The sequence below is a fragment of the Rhynchophorus ferrugineus genome, unplaced genomic scaffold (assembly GCF_030347505.1).
Source record: "Rhynchophorus ferrugineus isolate W39M unplaced genomic scaffold, kcgeb_rfMv2 rfM2, whole genome shotgun sequence".
Classification (NCBI taxonomy): domain Eukaryota; kingdom Metazoa; phylum Arthropoda; class Insecta; order Coleoptera; family Curculionidae; genus Rhynchophorus; species Rhynchophorus ferrugineus.
The window spans coordinates 44,380,143-44,393,171 of NW_027472581.1; the positions used below are offsets into that span (position 1 = coordinate 44,380,143).

The 13,029-nt window shown below is 33.8% G+C and overlaps 1 protein-coding gene across 3 annotated transcripts in view; it reads left to right on the plus strand.

Annotated features, from left to right (window-relative positions):
- Nucleotides 1–13,029, plus strand: part of chm (lysine acetyltransferase chameau) — a 193,677-nt gene that overhangs the window by 8,666 nt on the left and 171,982 nt on the right. The window contains exon 12 of one of the 3 annotated variants that reach the window (XM_076393907.1): nucleotides 4,561–4,734. The exons of the other annotated variants lie outside the window; for them this stretch is intronic. Coding sequence (XP_076250022.1) covers nucleotides 4,561–4,719 — 159 coding nt within the window. The 3' untranslated portion in view covers nucleotides 4,720–4,734. Of the gene's footprint in view, nucleotides 1–4,560; nucleotides 4,735–13,029 lie in introns of those variants that run through there. 3 annotated transcript variants of the gene reach the window in all.

The following is a 13,029-nucleotide window of genomic DNA, read 5'->3' on the forward strand; positions in this document are numbered from 1 at the left end:
TTCCACCATTTATCAATTACTTCCTCTATATGTCTTATCGAATTCATCCAAACCGAAGGTGTTATTTTTGTATTTTTGACGGTTGCCATGGAAGGAGAAGAGTCAGTGTACAAAGCATCTAGCGCTCTTTGAAAAGAGTCCAATCACCGACCGATGATTTTTCCTTGGTCATTTTTCGATTTTTGGCTGAAATTTCGATAGTAGCCGTCTACGAGAATGTACTACATAATAGTAAATTTCTCTTGCGACAATGGTGCCATCGGACGGTGAGGCTATGTACTTATGGGACCACACTCGCATGTATCGTTTTCATCGTTTATTTTACCACTTTTCTGTTGTTGCAAACCTACTATGATATCTGGGAGAAAAACAATCAAGTGATCTTCACAAGCCTCTTTTATAGCCAGTGTTAGACCATTAGTCAGTTCCCCCGCTATACGGTGGACGAATCAAACCTTCCCAGCCAGTTTCTTAATTTTTGCCTAGTCTCTAAAGATGCCTTTGACCTAGTTTTGTTGAGATCGAACGCTTTTCCTATTTGCGAATTCTGGATGTTTTTCGTATGGTAAGATTTCAGTAGTGATTCACAAATGGTAACTATGTCCTTTTAAATTGTCATTGTTAATTAATTTCGTCCTTCAAACGGTCGAATAACGCTATGTAATAGTCGCTGTTGATGGTCCTTCCATTTTCAAGGTAGTCAATGAAAATTATTCCATGCGCATCCCAAAGTACAGAATGACACAACCTTGCCAGCCGACTGTTGCGTCTTCCTACGCTTTGGAGCGTGTTCATCGTGTGCAATCCACTCGGATGACTGTCGATTGGACTTCGGAGTGAAATTATGGAGCCATGTTTCATCCATTGTCACATATCGGCGCAAAAACTTATGCTTGATCATATACGTTCAGTTGATATAATTCACTTTCAATTTAGGGTCATTCAAAATCATTTTCTGGATTTTTTAAAAGTTTTCGTCTGTAAACCACTGCGTTCACCGTCTTCGGTGCTCATTTCATGTCTAAACTTAGCATACTAATCCTTGATGGTTGATTTTCCTGAGGCAGTGTCCGGAAACTCGACATCAAGCCAAGTTTTTGCTTCAACTGTATTTTTTCCATTCAAAAGTAATATTTTTTCAATAGATGAAATTCCTTTTTATCCATTTTTTTTACAATAACAAAATTGCTTCACTCAAAATGCTATAATTCACAAACTATTGATCGGACAGCTGTCAAATTTATACATGCATTTTTGAGGGTTAGGGCTAACTAAAAAACATATGGATTTAATTCCAGTAGCGCCATCTATGTTTCTGGCCGGGGACTTTTCAATTGACCTGTTCACTTGCGAGCTGGCAAGCTTAAGCTGCTGACGAGAGTTTGAAGCAGTAAATCTATATACATACATACTTATATCCATCTTAATAATTTAATGTTTTGTGGGTATTTTACTCGTATTTTACAATCTTTTTCTGTAGCAAAGTATGTCCAGAAAATCGTTGAGTTGCTGAAGTCGCTACTGAGGTTGACAGTTTGCCTAAGCAGATTTTTTCAATAAGAGCTGCTATACTGGAGAAAACATTGCTCATACTTATTGCATATCGTCGTCAAACCTGATTTTTGTATTTAGCTATGCACAAACAATGCACGATCTCCTGCAAGTCCAACATATTGATTGCGCTTTACACAAGATACAAAATTTATTAAAATAATTGTTGTTTGAAAATTTGAGAAAATGATACAAATATATTTTATATATTATATTAATACTGTTAATTGTTTCCCCAATAACAATAAACATACATACAAAAATTGAAACAAAATATTTGATATTTATACATTCAGATCAGTTCAAATAAGATTGAACTTTGTCCTTAAAAATTCACGTTTGCTTAGCCAACTCTGAAATAGTATTCATTTTATCATCTTTATATACAGAGCCCTGTTAATATTTAAATTTGTTTCCTTTAGATTTATACAACGCCTTCTTGTTGTAACGGTGGACAGGTGATGGAGTAACTAAATATATTAATATATAATTAAAATAAATAAAATTAAATTTACATTAAAACATGTTTAGTGAAATTAAATATAAGCCAGCTTGGTTGGCCAGTGGTAAAGGCGACAGGACTGTTCATCTACTGTTGCGATAGTCGCGGGTTCGAATGCTGCTGGGGCATAGTCGTAAATTTATGTTTGTGATTGTTTAATATTTGTGAATGTCCTAGGCAAGAGTATAAAATCCGACAAGGAAAATTATCCCAGTCACGCCAGTATTGAAGCTGGGTAAGACCGGATGTCTTCTGGGATGACTTCTAAGTTGGCCACTCGCCAGTCGGTAGGCTTAATGCTGAGGACCGTGGTTCGGAGGTCCCGTGAAACAATAGGTTCAGTCCAGATAAACCGTCGTTGGTAAAAAGGAGACTTTAAAATATAAAAAAAGATATATTAGAAATGTGTAGTTCCTCCTTTTTTAATAAATATTGTTGACGAAGACAGGTTAGGCCAGGAAGCTTTATGTACCTGAAATTATAAAATTAGCTATTAAGATTAATTAAATACAGCAGACGCGTGATAACGTAAATACTCAATAATGCAAACATTACGTTAATGTAAACTTAAAATTTGTGCAGTGGTATTGGGTCAAATGGAACGCGCGGTAACGTAAACAGCCTCGATATGTATGTTCGATTATGTAAATAGTTCCTGGCAACGCCAAGCTCGGCAGTTCGTTGCCGATTTAGCAGGGAAATCCTGGATCTATTTTGGTAATTCTGCAAACTGCGATAAAGTGCTGAGACACGGTAGTTCAGTTGTGTGAGGGTTTAAATACATTTGATGTTTGTACAAGTACATTACACGCATTCAGTATTTTTATGACTATGTCTTCCACATCCTATAAAAGAAAGTGTTTAAAATTAAGACATAGCGAAAATCATAGACGAAATTGCGCTAGGTGCGGGAGTGACATAGTTGGAAAAATATAGGGAGTATTGAAGGCAACAGGCAACAAAGAACCTGCAAAACAACATTTGCAATTATATTGACCTCCCTAATCCTTCAAAACAAACAACACTTACAGGAACTTTAAATACTTATGTATTTGCTGGTATAAAATATTACTAAGCCATGTTCTTATGTTAAGTTTTGCACATAATTTTGGTATCAAATCAGGTCAAGATATTTATTCAACAATAAATTAAAATACCTCCCAAGCTTTGTTAGATTACATCTATTATACCGGTGAATTTGAAGAAATTCTATCATTTCTCACTCTCTAGAACCAATAACGAGTGTAAATCAACGTGTTTGTGTGAAGTACCTCGAAAGAGTGGAAGTGCATCCCAATGTACTCACTAATCAGTTAAATATGCGAAGTGACAGTGAAGTGCGTAAACTAAAACGTCTGACACCATCCGATTTTAAATTGGTATACAGACTTAATGAAGTAATTTTCTGTATTCCATGTATATATAATATAAATATAAAAAAAAACTTATTGCCCTCTGATCAGATTGTGGAACTACTAAGAGTTATAAAAAAAAGTTCTAACTGGTAGTGAATTTCCTCGAGTAATCTTCAACAAAGCTGTAATTAAGCAAGTTGTTGTGTTACTTCAGTTCAATTTGGAAACCCTCGAAAAATTATGTTTTTACGCTTGTTATTTTTACAAATTCCGTTTTACTAACATACAGAGAATGACTTTTACTGATGCCAAACTTGTATTCATATTTTCAATTCCGAATGGCAATGCAAACGAATCTGTAAGTAAAGATATATTGTGTATTTAAAATTAGTTATACGCAGTTGCCATAATGAAGGCCTTACTCTATCTTTGTTAAACAATGGTCTTCCACATTTGGCTTTATAGTCAGACTCTCTAAAATGCAAACTACGAACCTATTGGCTTATTATTTAAAAAGTTAGGCTTCTTCTGATATAGAGCAGGATGCCTTGGGAAATAATGCATTCTATTCAAACCATTATAAACTAAAACACAACACAGGTGCATTATCAAAATTCTAAGAAATTCTACTGATACAGAAAGTACTTAAATATTCTAGGAAATTCTACAGAATGGAAATTTGTTTACTTCAGCATTATTTCTTGAAATTAACTACGTCAAATTTTTCGTTCATATTGCTTTTTATACTTCTAGCCTCCCAACCGCAAAATAAAAAACTAAAACTGTTTCCCGCGCGCCTATTTAAGTTCCGTCTATTATAAAATTCGCCAACTTGATCTATGCAGCATTTCGACTAAAATTGTCCCGGGCGTTTGGAAGATGTTTCAAATTATCATGATCCCAAAATCTGAAAAATCACCAAATGAAATTTTTATGGGCTTTTGCCTCTAGACCTATCTCACCGCTACCTACCATATCTAAGGTATTTGAAAAATTTGCCTTATAAAGGAAACCTATTATAGAGAAAACCTTATACCTACGCATCAGTTTGGGTTTGTTAACAAACATTCGCCGATTGATCAGGTGCATAGAATAACAGATGCGACTGAAAAAGCCTATGAAGCTAAAAAGGTATTTTTTCTATATTCTTAGATGTGCCTAAGCATAAGGATAAGGTATGGCGACGGCCTTGCTCATAAGCAACAGAAAATGTTATCGAAATACTACACTGAGCTGTTGCAATCTTACGTTACAGCCGTAATGTTTAGAGTCAAACACAAGGAAGCCTACTTTACAATAAAAAGAAGCTAAATCAGGTGTACCACAAGGGTAGTGAGCTGGAGCCAATTAATTTTCTACAGCATACATGTGCATACCGCATATGGAAAATATCACGATGGCTACATTTGTTGATGATACTGCGATTCTTACTGTTGGAGATAATAGTGGACAAGTTACAGGAAAATTACAACAGGCAAGGGACTATAAATAATTGGACCCAGATGAAAATAAACATTAACTAAAATAAATCTGTGCATATGCAGTTTACGTATAATCAGACGGCACAACCACAAATAACAATAAATAATATCATTCAATATAGCAACAACGCTAAGTATCTCGAAATGAACCTCGATACAAAACTTCTCTTGAAGGAACATGTTAAAAAAGAGAAGAAAAGAACTGGAATTAAAATATCCAAAAATTTATTTATTAATTGGAATAAAATCACAATTATCAGTACATAATAAATTTATTATATAAGCAAGTATTGAAACCTATATGGACATACTGAATACAATTATGGGGATGTTCCGCGAAAATTAATAAAAATACAATGCAAGTTTTCTATAACAAAGTCCTGAGAAGTATCGTAGGTGCACCGAGATTCTACAGGACAGATTACTTACATTGAGATTTTAGATACTGACTGTCACCCAAGAAATCAAGAGAATTAATTGTAAGGAAACATGGGGACAGTCTCCAATCTCATGTCAATATCAAAATAATACAATTCTCGGATAACACCAGAACAAGATACAGACTCAAAAAAAGAATCAAACCATTTGATCTTGTGTAGTGCAGTGTAGAGAGGTGAGGTGGTGTAGTTTAATAGAAAAACAGTAGTGTTAATACATAAACATTGTTACCAGTGGCTAAGATAGGGCGCCATCTTCTAGATATATACCTAGATTTAATTTAATGTAAAGTTGACAGTAAAAATTAGCCAACAAAAACTAGTGATCGCCCAGTGGACCACAATGTATTAAGTTAATTCTGTTTCTCTCATAATAGAGTAAAAGATAGATTAAGAGAGAAAGGTAGACTAATTTAAAAATTATATATTACTAAAACTTATTTTCACAGTATTTTCAATATAAGATGAGAAATGTACTTGCTACAATATTTATTAATGCTTTAAAATGTCTACAAATGTACTGTTAATAATTCATAATTTCTTCTATTTGTCCTATGTGTTCCTTCTATGAAAATTATGTAGTTAGTTTCATTTTAACTCCTGTATATTTTCATTACTTCCTTTATGTATTTATATAGTCCTTACAAAAACAGTAAATCAGGCTGATTAAAAGAATAATTTCTTTACCTAAATTTTTATATAAAATTGAATTATTCTTTGCTTATTTATTTCACCCTTCAATCTAGCCCTTGCAGATAGCTCATCTTTAGTTTGTCTTCTATGGCTGTCATATATCTATTGCTTTCTATGGTGCATTTATTTTAATTCTTGATGCACAAATTAATATATTTATTACCTGCAATATTCGGTTAGTGCTTGGTTAAGAAATGCATTTACTAAGTCAATACCACTAAAATTTGCAGAAAAATCTTAACAAGTTTTAGAATTGCCTCATGTACTTTAATCATGATATACTTTAGCTCCAGACCTATATTAATTAATAAGAGTCCTTAAGCAAGAAACATTTTTCTTTTTTTCTTTTTCTTCACACCAAACAATCAAATCGACATCAAATTAAATCAGAATCTGATTTCAAAAATCTAAATATCTTGTAAGCAAAGACTATTCTTGTTAGTCTATATTGGGATGATACTTGTATGTTAGGTTTTTCTTTCACAGCTGTATATACTTTCCGATAAAGCTGATACATGAATTTGTTTTCTCTGTAAAAAATGTAAAATGTAACTTTACATGACATTTTATCTAAACTTGCCATAACTCTTTTATAATTCCAATAATAAATACGAGAATAACCGAAGGTAACATAAAACCTTAAATAACACTGTTTAAGATTTAACAGTGTTTATAATGGTTTAACCACTTATTTTCCTTTTTAATATTGTTTCAAATGCAAAAATGTAAGGATTTGTCTTCTGATTCAAAACTGCCTCCCGGCATTTTGCGGTACAACGTTGCCGAATTTTATTTTAAAAATTAAGCGTTTATTAAGTGTTAATTGTTTAAGTTGATGTACTTACAAAAGCAACGACTAATAATCTACCGTATAAAAATTGGAGCTAGCAGCGCGTCGGCCAGAGCCTAAAATATTTGTTTAAATATATGTATTTTAAATTTGTTTATTTATAGTTGCCTCAATATAGATGTGTTATATAACGACTTCAAAGACTCACTTCATTTTAATGAACACTATCCTTAATTTTTTTTATAAACTTAAAAAAACCTTTAGCCCCAGCGAGATTCGACAGTGCTACGTTATTGCAGGAGAGCTACACTATTAGTACGCACGGCTACTCGGGTAGGCTTGTTTATACAGTCTATCCAAAGAAGATTTGTGCATACGTGATCTAAATTTGTGACGTCAAAACATCAGATATAATTTATTTTAACATTGTAGTAAATGCAATTCATATATTATCGAAGGACTTGTTACAGTGTTTCTTTATAAAGACATTTTGATATCACTGTATTTCTCCTTAGTTTGTTCTATTAATAACTGTATGCATCTTTCTTGGTAAAACTAGATTTAATCACTGTATTCTCCTTAATGCATTGCCATATCTGCGACAGTTACTATTTTTTTCTCGCCTGATACATTTTATCCAATTGCTCATATATATTCTAAACAATTACACACATATCTGTGTAGATATATCTTTTACACTCTATCATATCATTTCCTACAATTATCATATATTAATTATATATGCACCTTTACATTGTCCACTATCATCACCATGTCTTACAAATCGGCAGCAAATAATATCATATTCAGAAAATTGTATTCAAGTGAATAACTAAGCTGTTGATTTCAAATCTAACATTTGTTCAGCTAATCTTAATTCGTCACTCGCTTGGGATGAGAAGATTATATTTTTAATTTTTTGAGATATTTCAGTGACCGTATCCATACTAATATTCGGTGCAGCTGCAAGATGCCAAAAATATTTTCAATAAAAATCGCAGTAAATTAATATTAAACAGTAAAAATGTTTCTGTTTAAAGTAACCGATTAGAGACGCAGTATGTTATGTCTGACTTCGGAATTTTCAATCAGAGTCATAATAATAGACGATTTGAAATTTATAAAAACAAGCAAAGCATTAAAATAACGTTTGCTGGTTTATAACCTCTTATCACTATTGTTTTGAAGAATTTTGCATATGTTTGACAACTGGACGACTTTGGCAGGCTATTTCGGTCACATGTTCGAACTTATCGGACAGCATTGGGTGTCTTTTTAACTAGAATAAAATGAAAAGGAAAATATTGTCTGATTCTAAAACAATTTTACAAATTGCGACAGGCATTAAACATCTTGATGTCGTATGTATAAAAGTTCTTGGGATTGACTATATATTTTGTATCACTGATCTGACGGCTATTCTTGGTTGCTTGATTAGGGCGTTTTTCATTTTATTGGAATATATTTATTTATAGTGCATTTTACATAAAAATATTAGGCCTAAAAATGCGTACTCGATATAAGCTTTAACAGTGCCAAATTTCACGACTCTGGGTATCCCCGTTTCTTTTTCAAAAAGGTAGGCAACATTTTCGCTATGCCGATAAATATATATATTAGTAAAATAAACAATCTATAGTCGTTTTCAGCCGACAGTTCTTTAGGCTAATTAATACATTATTGTAGATTTGGAACATTTTCAGTACTAGAATATTCTGATAGAGCAAGAGTCTATTAAAAACTTCTATAAAATTTTTATTCGACACCTCCGTTCAAGTTCCATTATGCTATTAACGAGTGCGACAACGCGACGACGAGAACGAAAATTCCCGAAACTTTCAAAATGCACTCACCCCATGACTCATTACGGGGCCCACCTGGCAGACGTCGACGGCTCGAGTCTGGCCGATTTTGCTGCTGCCGACGCCGCCGCCACCGCCGCCGCCGCCGTCCGGGGTCGACGACCGGCGTCACGGCGCCACCGACGCCACGGGAGCTCGAAACGACGACGCCCTGCCGCCACCGCCCAGATGGACCGCCGCAATCGAGGCTGCACATCGTTTCGGATGGTGGTGATTGACCCTCTCGGATGCCGCAGCGTCGAAATTGGGACACGGCTTTTTCCTGGCTATCGAACGCAGAAAATCAGTAGTGTAGGTTATTTACTGCAGGGAACACTAGAAATTGTTAAGCGTGCGTTTTTCCAATGACGTTTTTTTCGTTTTGCTTTAGTACGGATGAGTTGAGGGTGGGGAGAGGAATTGCTGTCGCGCTATTATTTCAATTCATGTTTTATTTAATAATTACTAGATTATATTTCGTTATAAAATTATCTAATTATACCAGGTGTACTGGAAAGTCATTACTGGTTTTTCTAACGGATGTCGCTAGACTTAAGTTATGATTCTTACGCAATGTTCTGATTTGACACATATGTCATTTTATTCTACTGACATCAAGCTTTGAAACTATATATGTTATACATAGAGTAATAGAGAGAAAATTCAATAGGGGTCTGGGGAGAAAAGTTTTGCTTTGCCCAACATCCAGATGGGTTTATATCGACTATTTCAATCACTTGATTGGTCAATTTAAATCTCCATTATAGGCATCTGTAACAGGTCAGTTGAAAAGTCCTTGGCCTACCATGGTAAAACACATTTTTTTGGCAAAATTAGTTTTTTTATTCAACATAATTCCCTTCAAGGGTGATACACTGATTATAGCGGCCCTCCAACTTTTCGATACCATTTTTGTAGTACTATTTGTCCTTTATATGTCAAAATAGGCCTCAGTTTAGTCATTAGGCCATGGCGATCAACTCATCATTCGACGAAAATTTCTTCCCAGCGAGCATTCTTTTGAGATTGGAGAACAGGAAATAGTCGCTGGGGACCAGATCTGGAGAATACGGCGGACGAGGAAGCAATTCGAAGCCCAATTCATGGATTCCTTTTTCAAGGTAGTCAATGAAAATTATTCCATGCGCATCCCAAAATACAGACGTCATACCCTTGCTAGCCGACTGTTGCGTTTTCCCACGCATTGGAACGGGTTCATCGTGTGCAGTCCACTCGAATGACTGTCGATTGGACTTCGGAGTGAAATGATGGAGCCATGTTTCATCCATTGTCACATATCGATGCAAAAACTCGGGTTTATTACGCTCGATCATCTTCAAACACTGCTTTGAATCATCAACTCGTCCTTGTGTTCATTGTTGTTGTGTAAGCTTTCTCATACCCAAATTTTCGTGATTGTTATGATGTCAGTTGATATCTTTAGAGTAACAACCTCTTTTGGGCGTCCACTGCGTTCATCGTCTTCGGTGCTCATATCACTACGTCTAAACTTAGCATACCAATTCTTGATGTTTGATTTTCTTGAGGCAGTGTCCGGAAACTCGGCATCAAGTCAAGTTTTTGCTTCAACTGTATTTTTTCTCTTCAAAAAGAGTTATTTTATCATTAAGCGAAATTTCTTTACATCGATTTTTATTTCACAATGACAAAAGTTGCTTTACTCAAAGTGTTATAATGCACAAACTAATGATCCATTGACGGCTGTCAAATTTATACACGCATCTTTTGAGGGTTAGGGCTAATTAAAGATATATGGATTTAATTCTAGTAGCGCCATCTATGTGTCAGGCCGGGGACTTTTAAATTGACCTGTTAAGAGAAACATTTTTTGTGACATTTGAGAGGTTCTTCGTTTGATTGGTTCTTCAATTAAGTTTGGTACGTGACAGCTTTAACGTCACGTGTAATTGACCAATAAAATGTAAATTATGTGTAAAATGTAAATATAATATAAAATAAATATATATAAAAATCATAAACAAAGAACTTTATAACTAATAAAATTATTTCTTCTGTGTTTTTCTTGTTTATATTTGTTTAGTACTATCAATTTAATAGGATCTTTTAGAGTTCTGTCTTTTTACTTTCTTATACTAAAAGCAAACTTTGAATCTTTTCCTGTTAAAATTCTGTAATTAAATTAAAAAAATCTGAAAATATCATTTATTTTCAATTTTCAAACATACCAGCCGAGGATGTATATCCCTGAATCCAGGAGCTATAATAGACCCAAAATATTTCAAACTGTCTTGGTTTAGTAGTCTTATGCCAATATATTTATTCGGATAATTATACATTTTTTCATTTAATGCAATGATGAGGTTCAAGGTAGTTATTACATTTTGATTAATTGATAGCGCTTTAACAAATATGTTCTTATTTGGGCAATAAGCACTATTTAAGTCCTGAATTGCTTTGCACCAACATTCCTAGTGTATTGAACTTCGATTTATCCTCTATTAAAAGGTATTCAGTGGTAATGCATTCAGTAGCTATTATTTCAGTGGTTGTTGAACTATCAAATAATTGATCCAAGAATAAAAGTATATCACCATTTGCATAGTTTCTTTCGAAATTAATTCGGATTAATTTCTAGCAGCCAAATGCTTCTTCGAAGTAAAACGATTCGAATTTCTTTACTATCTGTGCATCCAGTAAACACTTCCTTGATCGAGAATTCACTTTACTTATTGTACTACCGACTTATATATACTATTGAACTAATTATTTAATATCTAAACGTCATAAACTAAAGGCACTATTCCTTACGTCAGGCATACTGAAAATGACGCCCGATATAAATAAACAATAAACGCACCATATAAAGGAAGTGACTTAGCATAACGATTAAAGCAAGTAACAAGTTAAAAGTAGCGACTTCCACATGTTGGACGTCCCGAAACATTTCCCCAAAATTTCAAAAAATAAAATTTTAATAAAATATTTTATGTAAATACTAGTTAATATTTGCATAAAACATTCTCAAAATACATGAAAAACAATATCTAATCTGACAACAAATAACCTATTTTCTAGTTGTACATTCTTATTGCTTTAAATATTATTAAAAAAACTATAAACTAAAAAATAGTTTGATAGTGAAAATACATTAGGTAGTACTTAGTCTCTTTGGTGTTATACTATCTGGTTATTATCAGCATGATGTTGAAGGCACAGATTCATCTGTTTCAAAAGCATCTGCGAAGAAACATGTTTTATTTATTATTTATCAGTTTTCAGATCTCTCAATTGACTTCCTTTGAAAAAAATATATTTGTACTACTACTAGTTCTAGTTCTTCTGAGCCACTGCTGATTACAATATTTAATTTGTAGCCACATTTTCCTTTTCGATAGGTTAAGGGAAATGATCTGTGAATATACCTATATTATGTATTTCAATTTAATTTAATAGTGAACAATTATATTCCATATTTGGACCAATAATTATCTGATCGGTCTGAAATGCAAAGAATAAACCTCTCTGTCCTTAAAGTTTATGTAGGAGACTTTTACTTTTAAAAACCGTTTCTGCGCTAGAACAGAATCCTTTGGAAAAGAATAAATTTTATTCGACCTTCAAGAGTTATTGGATGGAGACCCGACCCAAACTCAAAAACAAATGGCAGAACCGTTAAATGTGGCCCAGGAAACGATTAGCGATCGATTACGAGCAATGGCGAAAATCCAAGTGGTGGGAAGATGGATGCCACATCAATTGAATGACAAGACAAATGGAAAATCGAAAAATCGTCTGTGATATGCTGCCGTAAAGGTAATGATAGTGACTGGCAATGAATAGTGGATTTATTTTTAAAACCCTATGTGCAAAAAATCATGGTTATTACCTTGCGAAGCCGGGCGATCGACTTCAAAGCCATGTCGTTTTGGTCTTACGACAATGCTCTGTGTTTGGTGGTGCCAGAGTGGCCTGGTGTATTATAAACTGTTGAAAATCGATGAAACAGTTAATATCATACTCGCCATACTCTCTAGATCTTGTCACGTTCGACTATAAACTTTTCGCATGAATGGGATACGCACTTGCAGAACAGTACTTCGCCAATTTCGAAGAACTTAGAAAGTGGCTTGATGCATAGTTTTGCTCAAAGGACAAACAGTTTTTTTGGGATGGAATCTATAAATTGCTTGAAAGATAGGCAGGATGTATAGGATATATCAAATGGTCAATACTTTGAATAAATACATTTCCATTGTCTTGAAAATTATGTATTTTTTTCGAAGAATCGGTAATGACTTTCCGGTACACCTGGTATTTGATTGGTTATTAACTTAGGATAGTTATTTTCTAAAACTTTTTATATGACTATAGTTAAATTTTGTCTTAATTAAAAATTT